General features: G+C 44.4%; 1 protein-coding gene across 4 annotated transcripts in view; it reads right to left on the bottom strand.

Moving 5' to 3' along the window:
* The window catches only part of LOC136362469 (USP6 N-terminal-like protein), a 75,874-nt gene that overhangs the window by 21,439 nt on the left and 28,793 nt on the right, over window positions 1–25,642 (bottom strand). For 3 of the 4 annotated variants that reach the window (XM_066321015.1, XM_066321017.1, XM_066321016.1), the window contains 5 exons: window positions 9,509–9,791; window positions 3,718–3,791; window positions 3,112–3,197; window positions 2,241–2,280; window positions 1,430–1,510 (listed from right to left, as the gene is read on the bottom strand). In XM_066321015.1, coding sequence (XP_066177112.1) covers window positions 1,430–1,510; window positions 2,241–2,280; window positions 3,112–3,197; window positions 3,718–3,783 — 273 coding nt within the window. In that variant the 5' untranslated portion in view covers window positions 3,784–3,791; window positions 9,509–9,791. The remainder of the gene's footprint in view (window positions 1–1,429; window positions 1,511–2,240; window positions 2,281–3,111; window positions 3,198–3,717; window positions 3,792–9,508; window positions 9,792–25,642) is intronic. The other variant, XM_066321018.1, reaches the window with a different exon arrangement.

Genomic DNA, 25,642 nt, shown 5'->3' on the forward strand with positions numbered 1-25,642 from the left:
AGATCTGAGTGACATCAGCTACAAATTAACATCCCCATTAATTATCAATGGAAATGCAGAACAGGGATGTGAGACCGCTACTGCTCCTGCCTGTCCTCACCATCTGACCCAGGAAAGCCAAGGTGTGGTAAGATCACTCATCATTATCCCCACATAACACCCTCCAGGACCTGAAGGAATTCCCTGTACCCCACTGGAATTTGGTGATTTACCCACAAGGTCACTAACCAATTAGTGCTAACTTCTAATTAGAAAGAACCAAGTCACAGGAGAGCCTCTGATTTTGCCTGTGGAGCAGCACTGATTAACAAAGTAATTAGAACCACCCTGAAGTGAACAGAAGGATTATAAAAGCCCACCTCCATCCCATCCCTGCTGTCATCAAAATTATTTTGTTTTGGTTTGGTTTTTTTAAGAGTGAGACTACAGCTGGTCTTTCGCTGGCTGAGCTGGACATGACTCCTGATAGCTGAGCAAGGAGAATGCTCTGCTTGATGTCCCTACAACTATGCAGATATTTCTCTCTACATAAGCCTTTTAACCAAGCTTAAATTTCTCCTGAAGACACCAAGCAGGACGTAGAAGCAGTCCAGCCAAACACCCCAGTCCTTCTGCTAAACAGGAAGGCTGCAGAGGCCATGGCAGTAAGGTAATGCCAGGCTTCAGCCCTCTCCTGTGCAGAGCGCCACACCTCTGTGGGTTAGACACAACGCTCTTCTCTTTATCCAGCAAGCGTCTTATCATTAGGTTCAAAGGGGGTTTTGTTTCAATAAGTTTGTAAGGGGAACAATAACAGATAATATTTATAAAAAACAATTCCGTTTTGAAGTGGTGTTTGGTGCAGAGTTCATTTTAACACCAAAGCCAAGACATAATTTTGGTGTCTCCATCCTTGATTTCCACAGACAGGTGTACACAATATAATACCCAAGTGGCTTCTCACAGGCACAGCTAGAAGCAAAATACAAAATCTAAGTATTGTTTTAGACAAATAATTCTTCCCTCAGGGAGAATTACAAGGAACATCAGCTGGGCCGTATCAGTCACATCACCCACATCATTTCCGGGAGGTGGAGGCACAGAAGCAACCTGAGTTATGCACTGCCCTCAGCTCTCACAGGGCAGGGAGCCAGCTGGGCACACAAACATCCCTGCTGTGCTCCTGCTTGCACGGGGAAGCAGAAGTGCAAACACGGCAGCAGCATTTAGGAAACCCTTTTTAAAGCTATGTAAGTCAGAACAGGACTTCTACCTTGACTTGTAACCCAGAAATTTCTAGGAAAGCTTTAAAATATTAAAGACTAACAACTAGAATCAGGCAATGCTCCAGAGATCTCCGGTTTTTTATTGATTTTTCAAAAGCCTGACTCATCATAAGGATCCATCACACTTACCCTTCCACACATACACTCTTTCTTTTCCTACTTACCTTGTCACTGTTTCTGTATTTGCCCCATTTCTTCAGCATCTTAAGCCACTTGTCCACACGTTCTATTTCCTGCTGTCTTTGCTGGTGCAAGGGAGAAGAAAAGACAAGACAAATTTAAGAAAAAAGCGCCCCAGGAGATGCCTCCTGAAAACACAAAACTTCATTCTCTTAGGTTTAAACTTTGATGCAAAGACCTCGCATCAGGAATGGGAATAATCCACAGGTGTGTGCAGAAACTGGTGATTTCAGCACTTGGTAATTAAAAGCAGCATTGGTGAAAATTACAAGACACACAGGCTTAACATAGAGAAAGCATTCCCAAGAGTATTCTTTGACAATAAAAATCTTTGCCGGTCCAGCTAGACTCAAATCCTATATTAGATCAGCAGAAACATAATTCAATCTCATTTAGCAGGGTTCTAACAGAGGACATGCTCTCATCTCAGGAGAAATGAGGGTGGAGATGATGGTTACCTACAACTTCCACCTTCTTCCCTTGCACATGCAGTCCCCTTTTATGAGCCACAGCTGCTGAGCACTGTGCCAAAGCAGAGGGAAAAGCCCAATGTTGCTTCAGGAGGTGCTTTTTCAGTGCCATGTGAAGGAGGAAAGTTGTCTGACCCAGCAAAACAAAAGCCCCAACAGCTGAGCATTGTGCAGAGTCTCTACCTCTGGGTGAGCAGCAGTGACCAGTGGGTGCTGGCTGCCTGCTTTGCTCTTACTTGCTCAGTTGTTTCCTCAAAAAAAACTCCCTCCCCAGCTGGTGTGAAAAGGATGCCACATCCATGATGACAGAGCTGGCAGCTCTCACCTTCTCCTCCAAGGCGGTGCGGGTTGGCAGCTCCTGCTCGCTGGAAAAGCAAGGAGTCACTGGTTACTCCAGGGGCAAAAAGGCGTGGCAGAGCACAGGGTGCTGCAGCTCACAGACCACCTCAGACACCTGAGGGGGTATGTCCTGAGGACTTGTGTAGGACTTCCTACAGCTGTCCCCAGTATGAAAGGGAAGCACCATCCAAAAGCCCACCACCCAACAGGAGCTTTGCGGGGTAATCAAGCACTGGACACAACTGGAAATCCTGTGCATATATATCCTCTTCAATGCACACATGTTCAGCAATTTAAAGGGTGGGGAAGCAGAACTTCCAGACAGCAATTGCTTAAACCTCCCCCCTCCTGCACACAGAACACTCACTATTATAACTTTTGTTCAGAATCAGAAAAAAAATAGTTCTTTTTAAGCATTCTTCCCAGGCACAGGGTGTGTATGTAATTCATGTCCCCCTTAGGATGGAGATTTCCTAAGGGAACCAAAGATGATCAGGTATCTTGTCTGGTCTCTTCCTATACTTCCCTGAATCATCAGGTGCAAACACAAAGGCCTCCCTCTGTGACACACCATGGAGGAACAGAAGCATCAGCCTGCACTTTCTAATGTCAGCCTCGTGGTAGGAAAGCATTTCTGAGCCTTGTCTTGCAGCAGATTGAAAGCATCAGTGTGTGGACATGCGCAGTTGAGGAAGGAGGCCTGTTTAGTCTTTCCTCCAGCATTTGGGATTGATCAAGCCAAGCCAGAGAGCAGCTTATGGGAGAGACGCTGGGCCAGTCATGCTCCATGCAAAGGATGGTCCACACACACACCCACACAAAGGTCAGAGAGGAAAGGAGAGGGCAGGAGGACTTACTGCAGGAATCCAAACCGGTCTGTAACTTTGTAGAGCGTGAAATCAGCATCTTCCCACTGGTCAATCTGAACTCCTTCCTGTCTGCCCTGAAAGCAGAAAGGACACCTGTGAGCTGGTCCCAGCATCAGGAATGCCCCAGCGTCTGCATCCTGCACCCAAAGCCAACATTCCTCTCTCCCAAATGATAAAAGGCACAGAACCAGGAGAGCAAAACCTGCACTGAAGAGCCAAATAAAAGGCAGGCAAGAGAAAAATGCCAAGTTCAGCCTATCCAGCATTCCATGTGTGCCTCTGCTAGAGGCTGGGAATATCTGTATACCAGAAAAAACAGTGCTGTTGGGCATAAGGCATCCTGGCATGAAGGGAGCACTGGAGCACCAGAAGCTGAGCACCTTTCAGTATCTATGCTGAGCACACATGGGACCCTCAACCAACTCCAGGGATGCAGTGGAACATTTAACATGTTAAGGAAGAGAGCTGGCATGAAGCCTAACAGCATAAGGGTTACTGGGGCAGGGAGGCAAAAGTTCTTATGTGATGCATTCCTAATTGATTAAACAGCTTCAGCCCCAGCCAGCTTGCTGGAGGGAGGCATGAGGCTGGTACCTTTTCATACTTGGCGACGATTTCTGCTTTTTCCTGGGCTATTAAAGACTCTATATCCTTCTTCATATCAGAAGCTGTAAGGGGAAAAAAAGAGCAGGAGGGAGAGGAAAGGAGATAAGTAAATGTGTACACAGCATGTAAAATATTTTAGGAGAGTGCTAATACGAAAAACATTTACTGACAATTTTAGCTTTCAGCCATATCCCACAGCTAAAATTAGGCTGAGGTTGCACAGCCGCTCTACAGAGCATTTGTGGAGCAGCCAGCTCCCTGCTCCCTGCACTGGGACACAGCCCAACCCAAGGAAGGAGGGTCCTGTCTTTGCTCCCAGGCACACACATGACAGTATGAAAGACATGGCTTTTAAATCAAGACATGCAAACCAGCCACAGAGCGCTGGCCCAGCACAGGACAGGTGCCAGCTGGGCACTGCTTGGCACAGCATCCAGGTGGATGACAGCAAACCACCAAGCTCCTGCCCCACCTATGGATGGGAAGCCAGGAGATGCTCTGTAGGGGCATCCAGAGGCAGATTTAACATCAAAAAAGAAACTGAAAGTTTCTGCCTACTGAAGTGTGCACAAGACAAGTGAACTGCCTCTAGCTGACTACCTTCTATATACAACTCCAAAAGAAAACAAAACAGCAGCAAGATGTCCCCAGCTATGCTGAGAAGGACCAGTCTCAGTCTTAGCAAGACCCATTCTAGGTCCCTGAGGTCTGTGCCCACTGGTCTGCTTCATCCCATACACATACCTATGAGCAAGGAAACTTGCCACATCAAACACAGCTTGAGTGTTGTCCCATACAAACCCAAAGAAGTATCCTCCCTGTCAAGCCATAACTAGTTCCTCATTCACTAAAGGTGGATCTAACACATCAAGGAGAAAACGTAGGCAGACAGAACCCCCAGGGAACTGCAGTTCCCAGGGGTGGCTGTAAGGAAAAGGGCTCAGGAAAGGTCCACCAAGTCCTCCTCCTCTCAAATTCTATGGAGCCACGACCAGCCCAGCTCATACCCCCTAACAGCTCTGGCACCACCAAATGCCAGGCCACCATAGGCCACATTATCCAAACCTTTTGGTGACTGTAGCTCTCTAATGGATAGCTTAAATGACAGCAAGGAACAGTCCTGACCTCTCTTCAGAAGGAACCTGAAGGGTTTTTCCAATAGGATATGCTACCCAGCTTCTGGCTGAAGATGCATCTCAGCAGCACTGCTGGACACTGAATGAGCCAGAGCAGCCAAAGGCATCAGGTTTGGATTATCTGATGAGTGGGATAAATTGAGGAGAAAAAATCCTCAGGCAGATACGAGGAGCAAAAGCATCAGCACCCTCCAAGGCTCACCCCACACGTCCCCACCCTCAGACACCCGCAAGACATTATTTGTCTCATCTTAACAACTCCTTAATGCAAAACTGCTTGCTGGCACCGTGTCTATCAGGCACGGATGGAGATGGCCAAGAAATCCAGCTTTCCCTAACTCTTCATATTGAAAGCAGTCATTTCTCCTAGCTGTCAGCCATGTGATAGAAATATTGTATCACATGCAATACAATCAGGGCTCTTCTATGACCCCTTATCAGGCAGCAGAACAAGCATGGCCCCACTTTACACTCATCCATTCAGACACTGGCAAAATGCAAATTCTTCAAATTCATGTCACAGATGGGTGTATCTTCCCCAGTTATTGACTCCACAATCAAAACAGAGCAAGGACAGAAATAGTGAAGTGTATTTTGTTCTTTTATTTTTCCAAGCTGCAGCTCCTATTTCAAATGTGAACTTTGATCAGTACATTTTAATCACAGCTTAATTTTCCAGTGTAGCAAGGTCTGAGTAACTGTCTCACCGTGTTACCTAATACTTCTGCATCTCCTTCTCACATCTCCTGTGAAACTTACCAGCAATTTCACTCCCCCAGTTCTGACTTTTTTGTTGTTGTTGTTATGGGGCCAAAAAATTCCAATTAAGCCTTTTACATGCTCCTAAAAATAAAATATTCTGCATGCTACAGGGGAAAAATAACTGTATGTCAGATTAAATGGGCAATTTTTCAAGACACTTACAAAGTGAAAGCTATTCTGAGCATCTCTGACCACACGATAAGAGAATAACAAAGGAAGAGCAACTTGGTACCATGGAAGGATTTACACAGCAAGAACACATTATTTTGACATTCACCTCTGCAAAAGCCTCTCTGCAGCCAGAAACACCAGACTTGTGCAAAGGAGCCAGTCTTTCATCTCATGCCTGGAATATGCATATTTGTTTTCTCTTTCTATAACAGTGGAGAAGTCCAAATTTTGGAAAAGCTTGAAAGTAGAGAAAATGGGTGATGGCAGTGGGAAGGATGGAGATGGCAAGTGGCTTCACCAGCCTTGGGGTGTGACCATAGTGCTGCAGCTTGGGAGAGCACAGAGATGGTGCTGCGCTCAACAAGGTGGTTGCCAAAGTACTCTGGAGAGAGAACAGAACATAGTCTAGCTCTGTAACAGCATATATTGAATAGGGGTATCTTTATTATTTAATTCTGCACACACTCAAATTCCAGAGTAGTTTTGACATCATGATGTTATATAGCCCTTGCTTGAAGGAAATGACACCTCGTGTACATGGAAACTACTGAGACTTATTTTCTGAAGGATTTGATGAAACACATCTTCTTTTTACTTGATGCAAACAGGCTGCTTATAAATACAAACAGGCTATACCTGCCATGCTTTTCCATATACCTATGTATAACTGCATACTTCCTTTTTTTTAATACACCACTCAAATTACTTTCTTAAGCTTGCCACACAATTTTCTTCTGAGTGTACTGTATTTTCCTAGCAAAGAGATTTTTTTCCCATGACAAATACACAAGATGAAGCTTCTAAGAACAGGAATAGTAAGAAAATGTGAACTATGCAACAATGGTATTAGATAATTTACTAGGATATAAGCAACAGGAAGTCCTGAACCATGTACATTTAAATTCAACCTCAAAACAAAATTATGAACTAGCTCCTTCTAAAAAGAATGAGTTGAAAACACCCACAATCTGCCATCTCACACTAAGACTTGCAGCCTCCAGTTTACAATTTAAGGAAGTAAATACCAACGACAATAAGCCTAAAGATGTTTAATGATAATGCATGTTACTGCCTACCCACATTGAACACTATCCAACTATAAGCAAACCTAAAATAAAATGCCCAATTTTTGAATTAAAGCAACTTCCCTTAAACTAATTCACCAGCTGGTATCTCAAATATTGGCAGTGAGAACAAAGTATCTGCACCAAAATCTAAGACTTCATGTCAAAATTGTTCTCCATACATCAGATTTATTGCTGTACCCTTCCCATAAGCCCCATATTTTTCCAGTCAGATCTGCCAAGCTCCCATTGCCCCAAATAGGATAACACCTTTCAGAAACAGCTTGGCTGGGAGAGGGGAACCTCTGTCCACCAGCCACCAGTTCAGTGCTGCAGCCCTGCTCACTGCCCAGGAGAACTGAGTGTTTCCCATGGCGCGGCAGCAGTGCTCCTTGCGACACAGCCTGGGATACACACGTGTCCCCTGTCACCCCCAGCCACAACACGACGTCTCACAGTTATCAATTCATCAGTAATCACCCTGCCAGTAATTGGCAGATGGACTTTTCAAAATGAAAATATCAGTAAAATCACTTCTTAGGAAACACAGCACAGCAACATGTTCTCAGGCTGGATTTGAGGATATTCCTGAATCCAGTTTTTAAATCTTTTATAGATTTAAACAGTAGAATAGTAGAACAGTATCTACTCAAGCCATTTGAGATTAAGACTACATGTTTTGCAGTTGGTTTCTATTTGGCAGGTCACTGAAAAAGCAGAAATGGGTTTAGGTGAATGTGTGTTCCCATTCTGAATGTGTCCACTTAAATTTAAATAGAGACTGCTGCTAGGAGAAAAAAATAAATACACACCATACTTCACTACTACTCTAGCCCCTCTATCAGAGTGAAACTACTGCTGTGGAATAAAATAGAAAAGGTACATACTTACTGAAGTCACACCCACCACTGTTGAAACACAGCAAGTCACCGTTCCTGTTTCACGTTCTATTTTAAAAGCACATTTAAACATAGCATTTCATGTCTTCAGCCATCTATGGTATCAGCCTGCAATTTTTGCTTTAGGGGAACAGTTTTAAAGCAAAAGCGTATACATCTATGCAAGTGAAAATGCTTACACATCTGCTAAGAGGCAAAAGCCTCTCACAAGGTACCACCTGCAGACAGTGGTCTGCACCACTTCCCAGCAAAGCACTTTTAAAGCTACTACTCACTTTAGTAGAGCTATTACTAGTTGTAACAGTGATTAATGCACTTGCACACTTTGGAATACATTTGGCCATGCAGAGCAGTGAAAGCAACTAAAGCAAGCTGTGAGAAGTTGAGTAAGCCCCATCAGGGCTTTTTAAGTGCATGAAACAGGCACCTTGACATGCTTCAAACCACACAGGCTAAGGGCTTGGCCTAACCTGCCCATCCTGGCTGCCTGGCAGAATCTGCGGGGACAGCCAGTAGCTGGAAGGCAAGAGGAGCTGTCATCAGAGGCTCTTTTCTCACATGCTCAAAGCCTTTCACAGGCAAAGCCATGGCATTACACCACTGCACATACCTACCATGCACAGCCAAAGCAAGCACGGCCTTGGGCCTTGGGACTGCTCTGACTGTATTGCCACACCCTGAGGAAACCTCAAAGCCCCCCAAGGCCCCCAGGAGGGGCTGTGGGCTGTTACAGATGGGCACTGGCTGCCTGGATCTGTGCCTGCAAGGTGACGAGCCGAGGAGGAAGTGACAGCCATGCGCTGCTGACCACAGGCAGAGCTTTTGCTTTGTGAGAACCAGCGGAAGTCAACCTGCTCCTGAGGCTGTGGTACAAGACTGGCCAGCATCCCCATCTCTGGTGTTGCAGCTGCTGCAGCATTTTTTTTACTAGAATCCCAAATTTCTACTCCAAAATGGACAGGCAACACACTCGGTGCACTTGCATCAAGGACCTCTGCTGATCCCCATGTGCAGATTCTCTCTCATTAACAAACCCAGACTGAAAACATCCTGGCCAGACAAAAGCTGCCCATGTTCAAAACACATCACTGGACTGTGCATCCCCAACCTTAGCTCAAATCCAGCACACAATTACATCCCTGCTACCAGAAAGGAAATCAAGACCTGCACTCGCAAAGTGAATTACGGCTTCAAGAATGAAATTATTATCAAGCAGGATGAACCAAGATTAAGGAGATCCTGTTTGCATATTTATCTCCTTGACTACAATCCAGAAGAACACCAGCAAGCTTTTTTGTTTGTTTGTTTGTTTGAAGAGCATAAGGAGCACTAAGCCAGCTAAATTGCAGGAAGGTTTGTTTTAACTGTCTTGAGGTCTTTGAAAATGACTGCCCATAGATCACTTTAGATGAATCACAAATGTGCTACAGAAAATTCAAACGATCTCCTGTCCAGTAAACTTGCATTGCATCTGAAAGTGCACTGGATGCTGTGCTGTATAAAACCACAGTCGTCTCCCTCAGCAGAGGTAGTGGTAACACCGCTGGGAGAAACACTGCAACTCACTTTGATGCCTCCAGCAATACCATTCGGCATCATTGTAGATGAGATCTTGCTGATTTACCAGCATTTGTAACCACCATATGTGACAGTTCTTAGTGTGATTCTCATTTGCTGCAGAGCCAGTTTGTGAGTTTGGAGAAGACAGGATGAAAACACAACTCCACTCCAAGCAATGTGCCCTTACCTGAGCCTTCTATCAGGTGCCAAGATTCATCAGTTCAGCTGGAGTTGTCCACTCCCCTGAAGGCATCTACCTGGCAGGAGCCAGCTCTCTCTGCTGCAGGGTGGTGAGGACCCTCGTTGTCACAGCCCACCAACTGAATGCCCTTTGGCTCACCCACACAGCCCCAGCTTCACGTGGCTGCTCCCCTCCACCCTTGTCCTCTGGCACGCGGGAGCTCACCACAGGCAGCTGGGAGAAGAGGCAAGGCAGGAGACAATCCACACCCTCTCGTGCCCTGGGCTCACTGCAAAGGAAATAAGAAGTTGGTCAGTTTTCCAGTCCTGACACAGCAAAGGCACCATCCTTTACCAGCACAGGAGTCTTTGAACACAGAGGAAAAGCACCAATTTGCATGGCAGAAGAGCTGGCACCAGCTGTGCCCCCTGAGCCACCTTCCAGCACTTGCAGTTCTCCCTGATACACCCAAACAGCTACACAGTCCAAAGGACAGCAGAGCCCAACACAGAGCTATCACTTACACAAAACAACTTTTCAGTTCTCACCTTCAGCAACTCAGAGAAGCAACACACTAATTCCACAAGTGTGAAGTCAAAACAGCATCCCAAAGGGTAACACTCTGCTTGAAGTTAGCAAGCACTGGGCAGAGGAAGCATAGCTGACCTCTGTCATGTGCTGCCACTTGACTAACACCACCTCTCTTCCAAGCCCCCTCACAAACACCGGCAAATGGGACTTTTTCACACAATCCTGAGCTGTCCTGTGCTGAATTTCCCATTGCCACCTCTCCAGCACCCAGACACAATGATTTGGAGGCCCTAAAGTACAGAAGGCCTCACACCCTTTCAGAGGTTGGATGGTGATGGCCACCATTATAATCAAGCAACCCATTACACAGACTATAATTTATATGTTATCACCTAGTAGGTTATGATGCGTCTTACACATTAAATGCAGATTACACACATTTGCCTCTATTCTCCCAGTTTTCACCAAGCTTTTACAGCACAGCTGCAAGCTGTGGTGACAATGATGACAACACTTTGCTGCTATGCTATGGTAGTATCAAGAAACCCAAATACATTGGCCAAGCCTTCTAGTTATAGAAATAATTTAAAAGCCATGTAGGACTGCAACTATATGCTATCCACTCTCCTCAACATGAGCAGCACTACCAATAATTAAACCCTCTCATTACCCTCTACCTTTGTTCCCAGTACTTACACCTTGCTCTCATTCTCACACATGTTTTTGGTGCTCTGCCTTCTCCCCAAGGATGGAGATGGGAGGAGATAAAAAGGAGGGCTGATAAAGAGATTTGGTCTCCTCCTGCTTATGCTCAGTTAGCCCAGCCTTGGTGTTTCTGCACAGCTCAGCTGTTGTAAAGCCAGAAAATGCAAATAGCATAAAAAAAAGTTGCATAAAATGCAATAGCAAAAAAAAAAAATAATCCAGATAAAGGACTGCACAAAAATCAAAGATGCATGAGTTATTTTTTAAAGCATCAGTATTTAAATGATTTTTCATTAAAAAAAAATATGTAAACTGAAGAATACAAAGGTTCACATGCTTCTTTTGGGAACTGAAGATTAATTTTCTCTCTGCATTTCCTCCTTTTTCTATTCCAGTGTCTATTAAAAGCAGTGGGGGCAGGGGGGGAGAGAAAAGCCAGAGGGAAAAAAAATTCTCTTTTTTTTGGGTGATGCACTGACCTGGAAGGGACCTATATCAACACAGAGCTTAGTAAATGGCTTCTTCTGTTTGTTTAAGACTGGAAAAGCAGTTCGCATTTCTTTAACCATAAACTAAAGGAAGCTACAACGATGGTCATTCTCCACTTGGACATGCATTCCTTCTAAAACACTGTATTTTATTCTTTTTGGTATATGTAGCAACACTACAGGACACACTACTCTTCCCTAGTCATTCTTGCCTCCAGCTATGTTTGGCAATTTTGGGTAAGCCAAAGGCTCCTTTTGCTATTTAAAACTTTCCCTGGTTTTGGCAGTGTCAGCTAGAGGCCACCCACCCCCAACACATGCTTGAAGCAGCAGGGTGAGGACACGTGTCCTGGCTCACACCCAAGATGTCACCCTGGGCACTGTGGAGCTAGTGATGCTCCCAAGCCAAAACCAAAGGAACAAGGATGCAAACATAACTTATCATGCTGCCAGCACCCTGTGCTCTCTTTGGCACAGACAGGCAGCATCTTTTTTAAAACACAGACAAGGAAATAACAAATGTACCGTTATATAAAGTTGCTGGTACAGCAATAAAATAAAACAGTAGGAAGTTAAAAATCCACTAACAAGATTCAGCTAGTCTGTGAAAAACTTGTCCAAAGTAATTATTTAGGGGAATGACTTGTACACTGCAGATATGTAAGCTGAGTTTAAGTGAGACCTATACTGATTGTGTGTCTTACACTGCTTTCCAGAGCCTCTGGCTTCACCTCTTTTTTAGGAGGGAGGGATCTTCAGCCATTAGGCTGACCCCAGCTAATGCCCAGCCCCTAGGAACCACCCTCATTCCTTCAATCACTTTAATGAGTTTAATCAGCTCACACTGCTTCTAAATACAGAACCCTTGTAGGAAATTATCTGTCTTTGGCAGCCTCTGCTGAGGACACTCCCTGACCATTTTACTGGCAGTATCCTGGACTTGCATTACCTTCAAACAGCATCTCCAGATGCTAAGGCATGAGCTTTTGTTAACTTGTTTTCTTCTATCAAAGCCCCATGCAAGCATATCCAATAATAGAAAACTTGAGGGAAACAAGAAGTATTTGATCCAACTCCGGAAAGTGCTGAGAAAATGTCTCCCAAAGCTTTTGTAACAGCCTTGGAACTATATGCAGGACAGCATTAGGGTAAGTAATTTTTTTAAGTCATATGAAAGGAATCTTTTTAATTACAACATAACTTTTCTCTTCCTTTTTGCTTGTTGTTAACTCCTAAAATCACCCCTAATTAAGAAATGCAGGATTTTTGTGTGTGTCTGCAAAACACATTTTACTAAAATCACAGAATCATTAAAAATGGTGTGGGTTGGAAGGGACCTTGGAGCTCATTTAATTCCAACCCCCATGCTAAGGACAGGGATGCCATTCACTAGACCAGGTTACTCAGGGTCCCATCTCGCCTGGCCTTGAACACTTCCAGGGACAGGGCATCCATAAACCTCCTGGGAAACCTGTTCCACTGCCTCAGCATGCTCCGAGTAAAGAATTTCTAACATTTAATCTCTTCTTTTAGTTTGAAATAATTCACCCTTGCCCTATCCATATGTGCCTGTGTAAAAAGTCATTCTCCCTCTTTTTTTCTATGCCCTCTTTCAGTATTGGAAGGTCCTCTAAGGTATCCCTGAAACCTTCTCTTTTCTGGGCTGAATATCCCCAGTTCTCTCAACATATTCTCATAGGAAAAGTACTACAGCCCTCTGATCATCTTTATAGCCCTTCTCTGGACCTACTCTAACAAGCCCATGACTTTTTCATGCTGACAACTCCAGAGTTAGACAAAGCACCCCAGGTGGGGTTGCACCTGGGGGCAGAGTAGAGCAGGAGAATCCCCTTTCTCATTCTGCTTTGGATGCTGCCCAGGATGCTTTGGCTTTCTGATCTATGAGCATACACTGTTGGCTCATGAAGAGCCAGCTCCAAGACAAAACCCTGAGGGACATCATTTGTCACTGGCCTCCTCCTGGACACAGAGCCACTGATCACTCTGACTACACTGAACTCTCTGACTACATCCAGCCAGCCAATTTCTTTTCTACCCAGCAGCCCACCCTTCAACTCTGTAACTCTCCATTTGAGAGAGAAGAGCATCATGTGAGACCAAGTTCAAGGCTTTACAGAGCTCCACTCCACAACTCCAGTTGTTCTTCTTCCCTTGTTGAGTATTGCAGCCACTCCACCAGAGAATGCCCCCAGGGTTGGTCAGGCACAACGTGCCCATACTGAAGCCGTGCTGGCTGTGTCCGATCACCTCCTCATCTTTTGCATGTGCCTTAGCATTGCCTCCATGAGGATCTGTTCCATGATCTTCCCAGCCACAGATGTAAGGCTCACTGATCTGTAGTTATCAGGGTCCCCTTTTCTAACCCTTCTTAAAAACAGATGTGATGCTTCCCTTTGTTTCAGTCACCAGAGGCTTTGCCTGACCACTCTGAGTTTTCAAAAATGTCAGAAAATTACTTGCCAACCACATCACCCAGTTCCCTCAAAACCCTGGAATGCATTCCATCAACCCCCATAGACTTGTGTTTATTCAGTTTCACCAGATGGTCTTGAATGTGGCTCTTTGCTTACACTGGGAGGGACTTCACTCCCCCAGGTCCCACCTGAGAGATGCGGAAAGCCTGACTTAGTGAAGAATAAAGCAAAGAAATTGCTAAGTCTCTAAGCCTGATCCAGATCTGTTATTACCATTTTCCTTCCTCATAGTGGTTGTCTTCCCTTTGAGAGAATTGTCCACACAAGAAGTCCTCCCCTCTTCTTTTAGTGGAAAACTTATGAAACAGCAACGGTCATGTAGGACACCCTGTTAAAAGCAGCTTTCCAGATTAGGAGTTAATACGAAAACAACTCAAGGATTCTTGTAGCTTTTGAAGACTGTTGAAATCAACTTCTGTGCCATTTGGTCAGGGCTTCAAAACACATCTCACAATTTACTGTGTATTTGGCTGTTAGCATTTTACAGCGGATGATATAAACTTTTTATAGTTTTATAAACCATAAAACTGCCACAGGGGCCAAAAGACAGCACAACTTTCCAGACAGGGAAAATCAAATGGTACCAACATTTTGGAGCAAGCCATATTATTTCACTAGCAGTTTCTGTATTTAAGTTCTATGTGCAATGAAATGATGCTCAGGGGAGTGGTGGAAGAACAGCTGGATGTGTTGGTGCTGGATTCCTGCCACCACAGAGCCCAGGATCCAAGGGGATGTGCAACCAAGCAAGCCAGGTGACACAGACAGTCATCAAATCAGATGCCACCTTTCTGTTTTTGGGTTTTCAGAGGCATTCAGCACATTTGATCAAACATGCTTGAAAAAAGCAACACAAGGAACTTCAGAAAAACCCGAGCTCAGAACCACAGTGGATCTATTACCAGCATTTACTACTTTGCATGCCCTCAGCGTTTCTGATATGAATAATGGACAGCAATGGAAATGGGATGAAACCAAGTCAAAGGGGACCAGAGCAGGCTCAAGTCTATCAACAGAAATACTTGAGAAAGGTTTTTCCAGTGAAAGCTGGAGCTTGCATGAAGGATGTGACAGTACGAATAGAAGAACTAAAAAACTCACAAAACCTTTTCTTGGATGAGATAAAAAGCAGATGGAAAAGCTTAAGTACATGAGAGCTTATGGCCATCACATAAAGACAAGCACTTGGTATGATGAAGGTCCATGTAAGGCTGCCCAGAAAAGCAGCAGCAGATGCTGTTCTCTCCAGGAAACAAGCACAACTCAAGTATCACCTGCATTTCAAGATGTAGTTCTACTTAGCTGAAAACATGCTCAACTGAAGAGAAAAAAAGGTACTTTGAACTTGAAAGGTGCATTTACCTTAAAAATGCTTTAACATTTACCCAACAAAGCAACAACTAGACAGTTCACTTTAAACAGTTCACTTATGAACACAAAACTTCAGTTAACTGCTACAAAAGGCATTTGCAAGCAGGATGATGATTTCCTCAGCAGCTTGGGAAATGAACCTTCCTGTTTCAAGATCAAAACCTGGGAGACCACAATGCATCCTACTGAAGGGCAGTTGGACTCTGCACTGTGCAAGAAAGCTTGGAAAAGGGAAGTTGCAAATAAATAAGCATCTAAGGGCAGTGGAGTGCCTTTTGATAAGAAAGAAACTTTTCTTCCCTGATGCAAAGAATGGGTCCAACACAAAGAATAAGATTCCTAATTGAGTTAGAACATGTCCGCAGGCCTTCAGATAAGACTTCAATCTAATATAGCATGAGAGTTTTTTGCTTTTTTTTTCTTTAACAAAGTATCAAATTCTTCAGTGGGGAAGGTTCTTTCCAGAGAACAGAGATCAGAGCTGGTTCATACTTTATCATCACTGTCAGTTGAGTAGAGAGGGGCCTCCCTTTAATTTAAAGCACAGTTGCTTCAATCTTGTTGCCCTGTTTCCCACTTCCCATGTAAACTTGGACCTGGATTTCCATCCTGGCCACAGACCTTCCTTTAGCATCTGCTTCACACACATGCACTGCTGTAGCAAAACAAAAGCTGTGCCTTTCCCACCCACTTTAAGCAGCCCTTCCTCATGGATCTCTCCCCTCCTAGAGGAATGGTGTGCACTAAATCTCTTTTCCAGCAGTAAAGCCTGTGCTGCGTTACAGCTACTACATGTTTCTCCCACTTCCTTCCATTGACAGCAAACAAAAGCTTGTTGCTCACTGTTATCAGAAAATACTTGCTTTCCCAGATTGTTTCTGCCCCCCTTGTTTCTGAAGACTAACAGCTCACTCCCAACAATAAGCAGCAGGGGGTGATTTGAGACAGGGGCCCTTCGGAGCCCACCCAGTAAATCCAGCCCAGACTGGTCCTCCCCTTCCCAGCCACGCAGTCTCCAGCACCTTCTCTATCTCCCTACAGGTCCCATGGAGAAGACAACGTTCCAGAAGCATGGCTTGAAGACATGAGGCCACTTTTGCACCATTGACCTGGCTTCAAGTGGCTACCCCTGTTTTCCAGCTGCAAACCACTCCCAGAAGATACTGTGCCCACCCCGAGTTCCTGCTGTATTCTAAATATGCCCCTTTGCGAACCTGCTCTTCTCACCACACACTGCACTTCCTTCCTGTCAGATCCCTTATCACTATGTTTCATCCCCAAATGACACAGATGAAGCTTCCACTCTTGCTGGTGCTGCTCCTTTAGTCAGTAACCAAAGGAGACATTCTTACACAGGCACTAAGCCCGTGGCACTTCTGCTAATGAATTGTGATAAAGAAGTAAACCCAGGTGTGACATGCAAACAGCAGGTTACAGTTCCTAAAAAAAGCACTACTCAGTCACTCTTCATTTTCAATTTAATCTTTTTTTAGGCAACCAGAGTTGCCAAATGTCAGGTCCTGAACCTAAGAAGGGCACAAAAAGTCCAAGTATTATTCAGGATATGAAATGCTCAACTATGGCCACCCAAGCTGATGACTGAAACCTGCCCACACTGCCAGTGCCAAGCCCAAACAGCTTTCATCTGTGAGTGGGGGTCCCCTGCAATGAAAGGATTACCCAGATAACCACTTTGTGTCCCAAATTTCACGTAAGGGAAAATGCACAACTGGCACCTGCAGGAGCTCAGCACCAGCCCTGCCCCATTTCCTGATGAAAATTCCCAGGAGGCCTTAACTCTGGCCTTCATTTTGGCATAAGGCTCTGCCAAAGACAGATTTCAAAAATACGAGCTTCAAAAATAGTAATTAATTTCTTGGTGCACAAATATGGGGTTAGGGAGAGTGGTGCAGAAAGGATCACTTTGGCAAGTTTCTGACATTGAATGATCCATAACCTCTTTCAAGCAAGATCCACTTTACTGTGGCAAGCCCTGCCCAGGCCCAGAGCAGTGTGGGACTTGCAAGCACCCCACACCACACAGCCCACTCTCCTCAGCCAGTGGCCACAGGATGTGGGCTCAGTATTTTGGGGAGCAGCAACCTCCTTCTTTTTCCTGACTCAAGGTTGGGTGTGGTCTTAACACCTTCAGTAGACTGGGCTGTCATTTCTGACTGTACCCCTGGTCATTAAAAAGGCACCACAGCATAAAAGGATTTGCTGGAAAGCAAAACAGACTCAGCTCATTTAATTTACTAGCAATTAGCAGAAACCACTGATCACTGATATGGGTTCTGAAATATATACATATATATATATATATATATATATATAAAAACAAGTAAACAACCACTTAAACACCTTCCTTGTCCCTTCAGCCAGACACCTCTAAGCCAGCCCCACCATCAGACCCTTCCTGGAGAACTTTCCTGATGCCCTCTGAGATGGAGCAGCACACCACAGATGCAGCACAGACCACTCTTGCCTGTCCTTCCTTCAGCTTGCTTGCTTTCATGTATGTTTATTACCTACCATCAGCTTAATTCCTTTCCTCTCACAATACCACCAGAGGCAAGCCTGGGGAAACACATAACTGCTGTTCCCTTTGGAGAGCCAGACCACTTCCGTGGGTGGCTACAGAGACACAGACAATGTCAGCAGCTCAACCTGAAAATGATTCTTCTCTCCTAACCTTGATATCACCTCTCTTTGAGAAACTTTTTCACGGCACCTTTGATGTTCACAAAAACTCAAGATCAGCTCACTGGTCCCTCAAGATCTGTGCTTGCTTTTCAGTTTGTCAGCAAGAGGTGAGGAGAAGCCCAGCAGCCCCTGGATGATGAAGAACTTGAGGTTTCAAATGGGAATTTACTAGCTCTCTTATCTCAGAGACATTTGCAGGTATATCCCAAGAGACTCCAGACATTCATCCACACCCCAAACCATAAAGACCTGAAATTTAAACTGACATTTCTTATACCTGCCCTCCAATGGGATTCCTGCACTACAGCACGTCCATCTGCACATCATTCCTCTGCCCAAGATTTCCTCTTTCAGGTATTTAAACCTTGATCCTATTTTTTTTTTTTAAGAAGCAGGCAGTGCCAATCAGACAGTTGCTACAGCCAGAGGAAAAGCTGAAGCACAAGCCATCTCTCTGACCTGACAAAGGTCCTTCACAAGGTACACCCATCATACCCCCTTACACACCAATATCCATCAGAACACAGATTTCAGTAGTTCTGCCAATGGGCTGCTGCTCCCTTTTCTTCTCCACCCATCTTTGTCTGAAAAAGCTTACAGAATTATATAAACCCTAAAGAAAGAGTTAAAGAAATGTATTATTAGAAGAAGGTCACAAAACAACAACTTGAGAATAGCTGCAGCTAAAAATACCCAATCTCCACACCCCAGCTTTAGGGAAAACATTATCAGATATCACTTCCCAGAGGTAAAAACATATTTGTTTTTTAATTAAGGTTGTATTTTGGACACTGGAACTTTTTTTTTTCCTCTCTCTCTTTTTTTTTTTTTTTTTTTTTTTCCCAGAGACCACAAGAGACCCTAGGAAAAGACCTTTTTTGCCCCCAACAAAGATCCCACTTTTCTGTGCTACCTCACTGAGAGACTCTCAGAAGCTAGTGCCTGCAAATCTGTATTTTCTTCTAACACCACTTAACTTTGCAAAATAACTTTCTAAAGAGAACAAAGTATTTTGGCCACTCATACAGTGTTGCAGAGTATTTGTGCAATATGGATTTATTTTGAGTTTTTATTATATCAGAGTATTAAGAAGGTCACTATAGGAAGGACAAGTGAAGAAGCAGTGCAGAGCAGGTATCAGCACACGGCTGAAAGTTTAGATGCTTAGATGCTGCTCATCTAAGCCAAATTCTAGACAGGACTGGAAAAATCTGCATTATGGACACACTGAATTAGTCTGCTGCTCAAAGTCTCCCAGCTCTAAAGAGCAACAGCCATGATGTACGTCAACTTTAGGGCTTACTTCCAACATCAGGATGAGCAGAATCAAGGAAGTCAATTAACTCAACAGAGACTTTTATACCTTTCCATTGATTAAATAAGTTCTGGTTTATTGACCACATAAAAACACCCAGGAGTTACTGCAGGCAGGTAAGGAAACACCTGTGATAACATTTTAACAAACTGAGCACATACAAGGGGAAGGTTAGCACACCACAGCATGCTTTCTTCTCCAAAGGCATACATGAAACCCAGGAATAACTTCTCCAGAAGATCCACAAACCTTGTCCAGTCCAGGTCACACTCACTACTTTATAACCCTTAACAAATACACACCTTTCCCCCACTCAAATACTGAAACCAATACCTTTTAGAGAAATCACTCACAAAAAAATTTTGACTGTGCATTACTTTGGTGGCCAAGTCCTGCTCTGCTGCCCTCTGCCCAATGCATCCTTTCCTCCACCATAAAACAAGCAGTACATCTCACGTGTGCCCACTCCTGCTGCTTTCTGCTTGTCCATGTAGGCATTTTTAACTTCACTTCACCTGCGTCCCTGTTAAAGTTATTCGAAACTGGCCTGATGCAAAATTTGGTAGCATCAAAGAGATTCAGTGTGCAAGCCTCCTACTTCCTTTAAGAGGGAGAAATTAAGGTGAATACTCACCAAAGAGCACTGCAAAGAACTAACCTGGAAGTGATGAGTAGGAAGACAAACCACCACAGTTATATTCTACTGCTAAAACATTTGCTAAAGATGCATCAGTGTGCTGGAGGGGGCTCCCTGCTCTCACCCCCAAAGGATAAGGAGGAGGAAGATTTAGGTTATTTTGAAGGACAGCCACTGAACACAACCACAGGGGTGTACTGGGAAAGGGGCAGGGCTCAGATTCAGAGCCACCACCTCCCTCTGTCCACTCAGCCTGGAGAAACTTGGAAGACGTGCCCACATGATGTCATTAGAGAGTTGGTGTCTAAATAAAGGAAGCTTTTTATAGAATTTCTCACTGACAAACTTATTCCGGTAAACCCCGATAGCCAGGATGTCAAGCAGAAGGGAAGGAAAAGGGAAAACAACACCCATAGCCTTATTGGGGCCTGGACAGGTGGGTGGTGTCTCAGGAAAGAAACCTAAACAAATTTACTCCCTAATACCTGCTTGTTGGATAAAAAGCACAGGGAAGAGCAGGGCACAACGTAAGGGAGAAATGCTTTTACACCATCTGTCACAAGGACACACAGCCTGTTTTGGCATCAGGGTAGGGGGGAAAAGGATGAAGATGAGGAGAGAGGATAGTGAGAGAAAAAAAAAAAACTTTGCTTACAATGAGTAAATAAAACGTACTTCCATGTCAGAGGAGTTTTCCAGCTTCATATTAATCATGTGGCAATTAATGTGCTTCCTAAAAGCAAACTGAGGAGTTCTGCATATTCAGAAGACTCTTGTCTGCAAATGCCTTAAGCTCAAACCATCAGCAAATACCATTTGCTGGAAGTTCCAAAAAAACAAAAATGAAAAGAAAAAAACCCCAAACAAACAAAAAACCAAAACCAAACCAAAAATCTAACTAAAGGAAAGCAAAGTGTTCACGGTATGCCCTCATGTCATCCTCTTCTAGGTTACTCTTCATCCCTTCCACAGCGCTGTGGGGCAGTTCCCCTTTCTCCCCCTGTTCCGCCGTGCATCTTGAGCCGGGCATCCACTTGGAGAGCAGTTGCAATAGCCCGGTGACTCATCCTGCAGTAATGTGGGTGGGAACTGCTCCCATGCCCAGCTCCTAAGGACGCAGCCTTTTATGGTATTTTTAGCGTGGAAGCTGTTGTGGTTTGTAGCACTTCGCCTTTTGTCTTTCAAGAAAAGAGCTCACAATGCCCCCTGGGGCTTCAGGGATGCGACAGTGGAGCCCAGGCAGGTGAGGAGCAAGCCAACCCTGGAACTTCCACACCCAGCCGCCGGTAGGGATGCTCAAGGATGTCACAGCACGACCAATCCGCAGGCTCTCCTTTTCCAGGCAGTGGGTCCTTGGGTGACTGCACTACCCAGCAATTTCCGAAGCGTGGGGCATGTGTGTCATTTGTTCTGTGGACACTTTAACTACTGGAGCCTAACTTTGTAAGGTCACTCCCTATGTCTCCCGAGTCCTAACCACCCTGTAGCAATACGACTAACAAGCTCATCCTGGCAAACCATCAGACATTTAGTTTCTACCCTCGATGGGCTGCTGGCATATGAAAAGCTGGCAGATCCCATCTGTCTTCTCTCAATTAATTTAAGACTGCATCTCTCCAGAAAGTAGAAAATAAACTCTGTAGGGTTTCTACTCCACACAAACGTAGGTGAAATGGGGCAAGAGAAAGCAGACAGGGAGGTTACATTGAAACCAGGTTAAAAGCATCAGGGAGAAGTGCAGTGGCAGAAAAGTCACTTGAGGACCACAGCACTTGGGACTCAAACTTGCCAAGGTAAAAAAGCAGGCTCAGCTGTGTTCTTTATAACCTGAGGGTCACATATGAGATTAAGAGTATCCCAACATTATCCCACAGGGCTTGAAGCAGAACTCTGGCTGTAGACATGCAGTGGATTACTTTACAGGACAGCCCCCCATTCCCCCTTGCACCTGAAGCATTTTCTGCTGCAGAAGATAGTTACGAAAGTTTCTGCATCCCCTATCACAACTTCAAACAGCTACAGATTTTAGTCCTTTTAAAGTTATTAAATTCAAAAGGAAATTAAATTATAATCTCCACATGCCTATTAAGTCTAGGAGGAAAGCTAGCAGGATGAATAAAAAAGCAGTAATCAAACCTCCTGATGCAAGGCCACTGATATTAAAGCTATTTTTTAATGCCTTCTGAAACTCCAGTGAGCTCTGGACGGAGTCAGCCTACCAATCGGGCCAGATCAATGACAGACTGCCCATACAGACAGATTTCACCAAGTGGGAAGCACCAGTGAAGAGCTGCTCTGAGTGACTTCTCAGTTAAGAGGGACACAGTAAAGGGGAAGTGTGGGGAATATTTGTGCGGGCAAGTACTGCACAGTCCACAACATACCTTGGAGGTGAGCCAACAGCAACAGATGAAAAACCCTCCAGCCCTAATGCAAGTTTAAAGGTCACTCAATGCATTGCCCTGGGCAAAGCAACCCCCAGCATTTGCCAAACAGAGGGACACCAGGGCTCCCTAGACAGACCAAGATGGAATCTTTTGCTCCTCAAGCAGATGAAACACATTTCCAAATTTAGGACGTCTTCCTGTTCTTAGATAACAGATCAAGATTAGAGAATTAAAGTTAAAAAAAAAAATCACGCAAAAGACTCCATCCTGTTCAAAGGAATACAATGCTTTTCCTGTGATCTTGCCCTAAATACCACAACATCACATTCGATTACTAACCCATCTTACTCCTAAGTCCTGCACAGCCAGTTTGGCTATATGAGAGCAAAATGAGCTCTGCCTTGCCTCATTTCTCATTAAACTGCTAACTACACACAGCAGTAGCTGTGTAAGAGGCAGGCCAAGTTACATTATTTTCATCATTCTTTACTTGGACCAACACTGTAAAATTGGAGTAAAAAATAATAAAAAAAAAAAAACCCCAAAATCAGGAAGGAAAAAAGGAATGGAACAGAATAATCAGCCTAAACCTCCTACAAACAGAAAAGGATCATATCCAAGCCTGAACTGAGGTTTACATATCCCACACTAGACAGACCTCTCTGTACCAAGCCTTTAGTTATCAAAACCTGCCATCTGCACTCCTGAGAAAGCCAGGAAAAGGAGGAAATGCCAGTTTGCCCCTACATGCTCAATTCTGCAGTCGCTGCAGGCAGCCTGGCGCTGCTCTGAGCTTGGTGTGCTGGCAGATCCCAGGGACCCTGCCCTGTGAGACCACCTGCCCGCCCCCACCTCCAGCTGTGCAGTACACCTGCATCTAACATACTTTTGGTACCTTGGCCCACCAACAAAAAAGCAGGTTCTCTGTAAACCTAAAAGCATTGGATGCTGATTCCTACAGAGCAACGACTTAAAGCAGAAACCAAGCAGTGCTGGCACAGCCTGGACATGGATGCACTGGTGCTTGGATGCATCCAGACCTTGCAGCTGATGGTGCCTTCAAATGAACAAGTTCAGACAGTCTCCAAGTGCTTGCAGCCCTCTCTTCCTCCAGCGGGTGTCCCAGTGACCCTCCTGCCACACACCTCCAGAGCTGGAATGCAGCCCCCCTTTGGAGCAGACCGGACTGTGGCTTGCTGGCACAGCTGTAGGAAGGGATGGATGCATGATTCTTCCCCTCTTCATGGGGAAAGGGCTCCCTTTAAAAGCAGGCTGCAGAGGATGTGAGGCAGATGTGCCTCTCCAGGGGAAGCAGCACAGACTTAAAGCACTGGTTAGCAGGAGATTGAAGCCCTGGCTCCACTGAAATGAATGTGAAAGTTGCCAATAAATTTACAGTGCAACTCAGATTTCCACTGCTCTTCACACAAGGCCCATCTGAACTAACATATAGTATTTGTTCAAAAAACTGAGCTTTACCAAGCTTCAGTTCCTTATGAGTTTTCAATGCTCATCTTCTCACTTCCCCCTCTCAAATTTACAGATGGGTTTAACAGCAGCTTCTGCTCTGGATTCTTCTCAAAACAGTTTGCATCATCAGGGTTTAGCTAATGTAAAGACTACAGCAACCCTTGCAGGAGAAAAAAAAAAAAAAAAAAAACCCAATTCAAGAAATTACATCCTTCACAGGATTTGCAGATGGCATGTTTCTCTCAGCAGTACCAAAATTGTTTAAAGGGCAGTAGGAGACTCCCGGAGGGAGATGCAGATATTGCTGTTACAGACAGGTAAAAAGGAGGAGGCAATGGATCATGACACAGCTGGCATTAAAATAGACCACCCACTGTTTTACAGGAAGGAGCAGGGGGGAAAAAACCCCAACCAAAAGAAGCATCCCACTGTGTGCAGACTTCACTACCCATTACCTTCACCAGTCCTTTGTAGGGCAAAAGCCTTCAGCTACGGATCTGCTTAGCTGGAACCAGTCAACAAATTATATTAACTGGAGGCTTTAAAATCCTTGCAGAAAAATGCAATAAGATAAAAATCAGCTGGGCAAGTTCTGTCTGACAACTCATTCTTTTCCCCATCCAGTACATTGCCATGTGAAGAGAAGTGGTATGAATCAACCCTTTTTGGCAGCACAAGACAAGCCAGGATGCATCACTGCTCCTCTACATAGGGAACAGCCTCCAAAAGGCTCTGTTTACCCAGCGGGAGCCAATGCAATTCCTGCACAAAGCCTGTAAGTACATTTAAAGCTCAAAAGTAATCTGAAACAGGTCCATTCTGCCCTCCAACTCCATAAATACAACCCGAATTGGGTCATGTCCTAACAATAAATGAATGATACTCACTTAAGCCTCTGCTACACTGCTGACATAATCTAGGTCCTTTCATTCTCCTTGTACTGCAAGTACTAAAGATGCTTTTGTACATTCTCTGAAGTACTCCATTAAAAAAAACTATCGTAACTAGGGCACCACATTCAGCTGCTCTTGGAAAGAAAAGCCATTCCTCTTCCCTCTCAATAGGCTCTTAGGAGGCTTTTAAAGAAAAAAAAAATTGCCTAATCCAAACTCAGCTCCACCAGGATGGCTGGAGTTGAGTGCTGGGGATAGGAGTGAGCCTGTACCACTTTGGATCTGTGGTGTGACAAACACCAGTAATCGCATTGCATGTGGGGAAAGAGAGCCATTACCTGTGTCCTGCATCTAAAAAGCACTCAAAAGTCCCATTTTAAGTCATCAAGTGTGAGCACAATTGCAGCATTCAACAGTTAAAACATTGTATTTTCTTTAAAAGCTATTGGGTGCTCCTAAATATCTTAGGTTCTTTTTAGGGGATGACTGGATTATTCAGTTTCAGTATTTTAGCATGACATGGACTACAGGAACCAAGAAGCAAGTTTTTCTGTTATTTTTGCATGGCAGTTAAAGTTTAAGGGTTTTAGTGTTTTTTTATTTCTTGCTCATTCCAAATGCCTCAGAAATGTGAACTCCCCTGGATGGCAGCTTTTGAAGTTTGGCTGCTGGCACCAGAATCTTCCTCCTTTCTGAAATGGAAACAGTCGATGTGGGTACAGAGATCGAATGGAAAGAGCAAGGCAGCTCCCACTAAAAAAGCCATTTACTAGGAAAAACCCACCATCCTAAAAAGGGGAGATTTGTCTAAAATGGAAGGTCCATTATTTGTATTTTTAAAAAGAAAAACAGTCATTAAAACAAAACAAAACCCAAAAGACATGCACTAGCACCAGAAAGTCTAATAACTTTAACATGACCTAACTGTTTCACTATTCCTTATATACAATTTTAGCAGACTTTTTCAAAATCCCACTACGTACTGTTATGGAGCCACAATCCAAGATTTACAGTTTTAGAAATAGAAGCCTTTAACCACAACATCTGCAAAAGTACCCTAAAAAAAAACAAACCAAAAAGAACCCCTTTCAAGTTCTATCCTGTTATGGAGGGCATTCCCTAACTGATGCACAGAAGCACTTTGA

The sequence above is a fragment of the Sylvia atricapilla genome, chromosome 6, assembly GCF_009819655.1.
Source record: "Sylvia atricapilla isolate bSylAtr1 chromosome 6, bSylAtr1.pri, whole genome shotgun sequence".
Lineage (NCBI taxonomy): Eukaryota > Metazoa > Chordata > Aves > Passeriformes > Sylviidae > Sylvia > Sylvia atricapilla.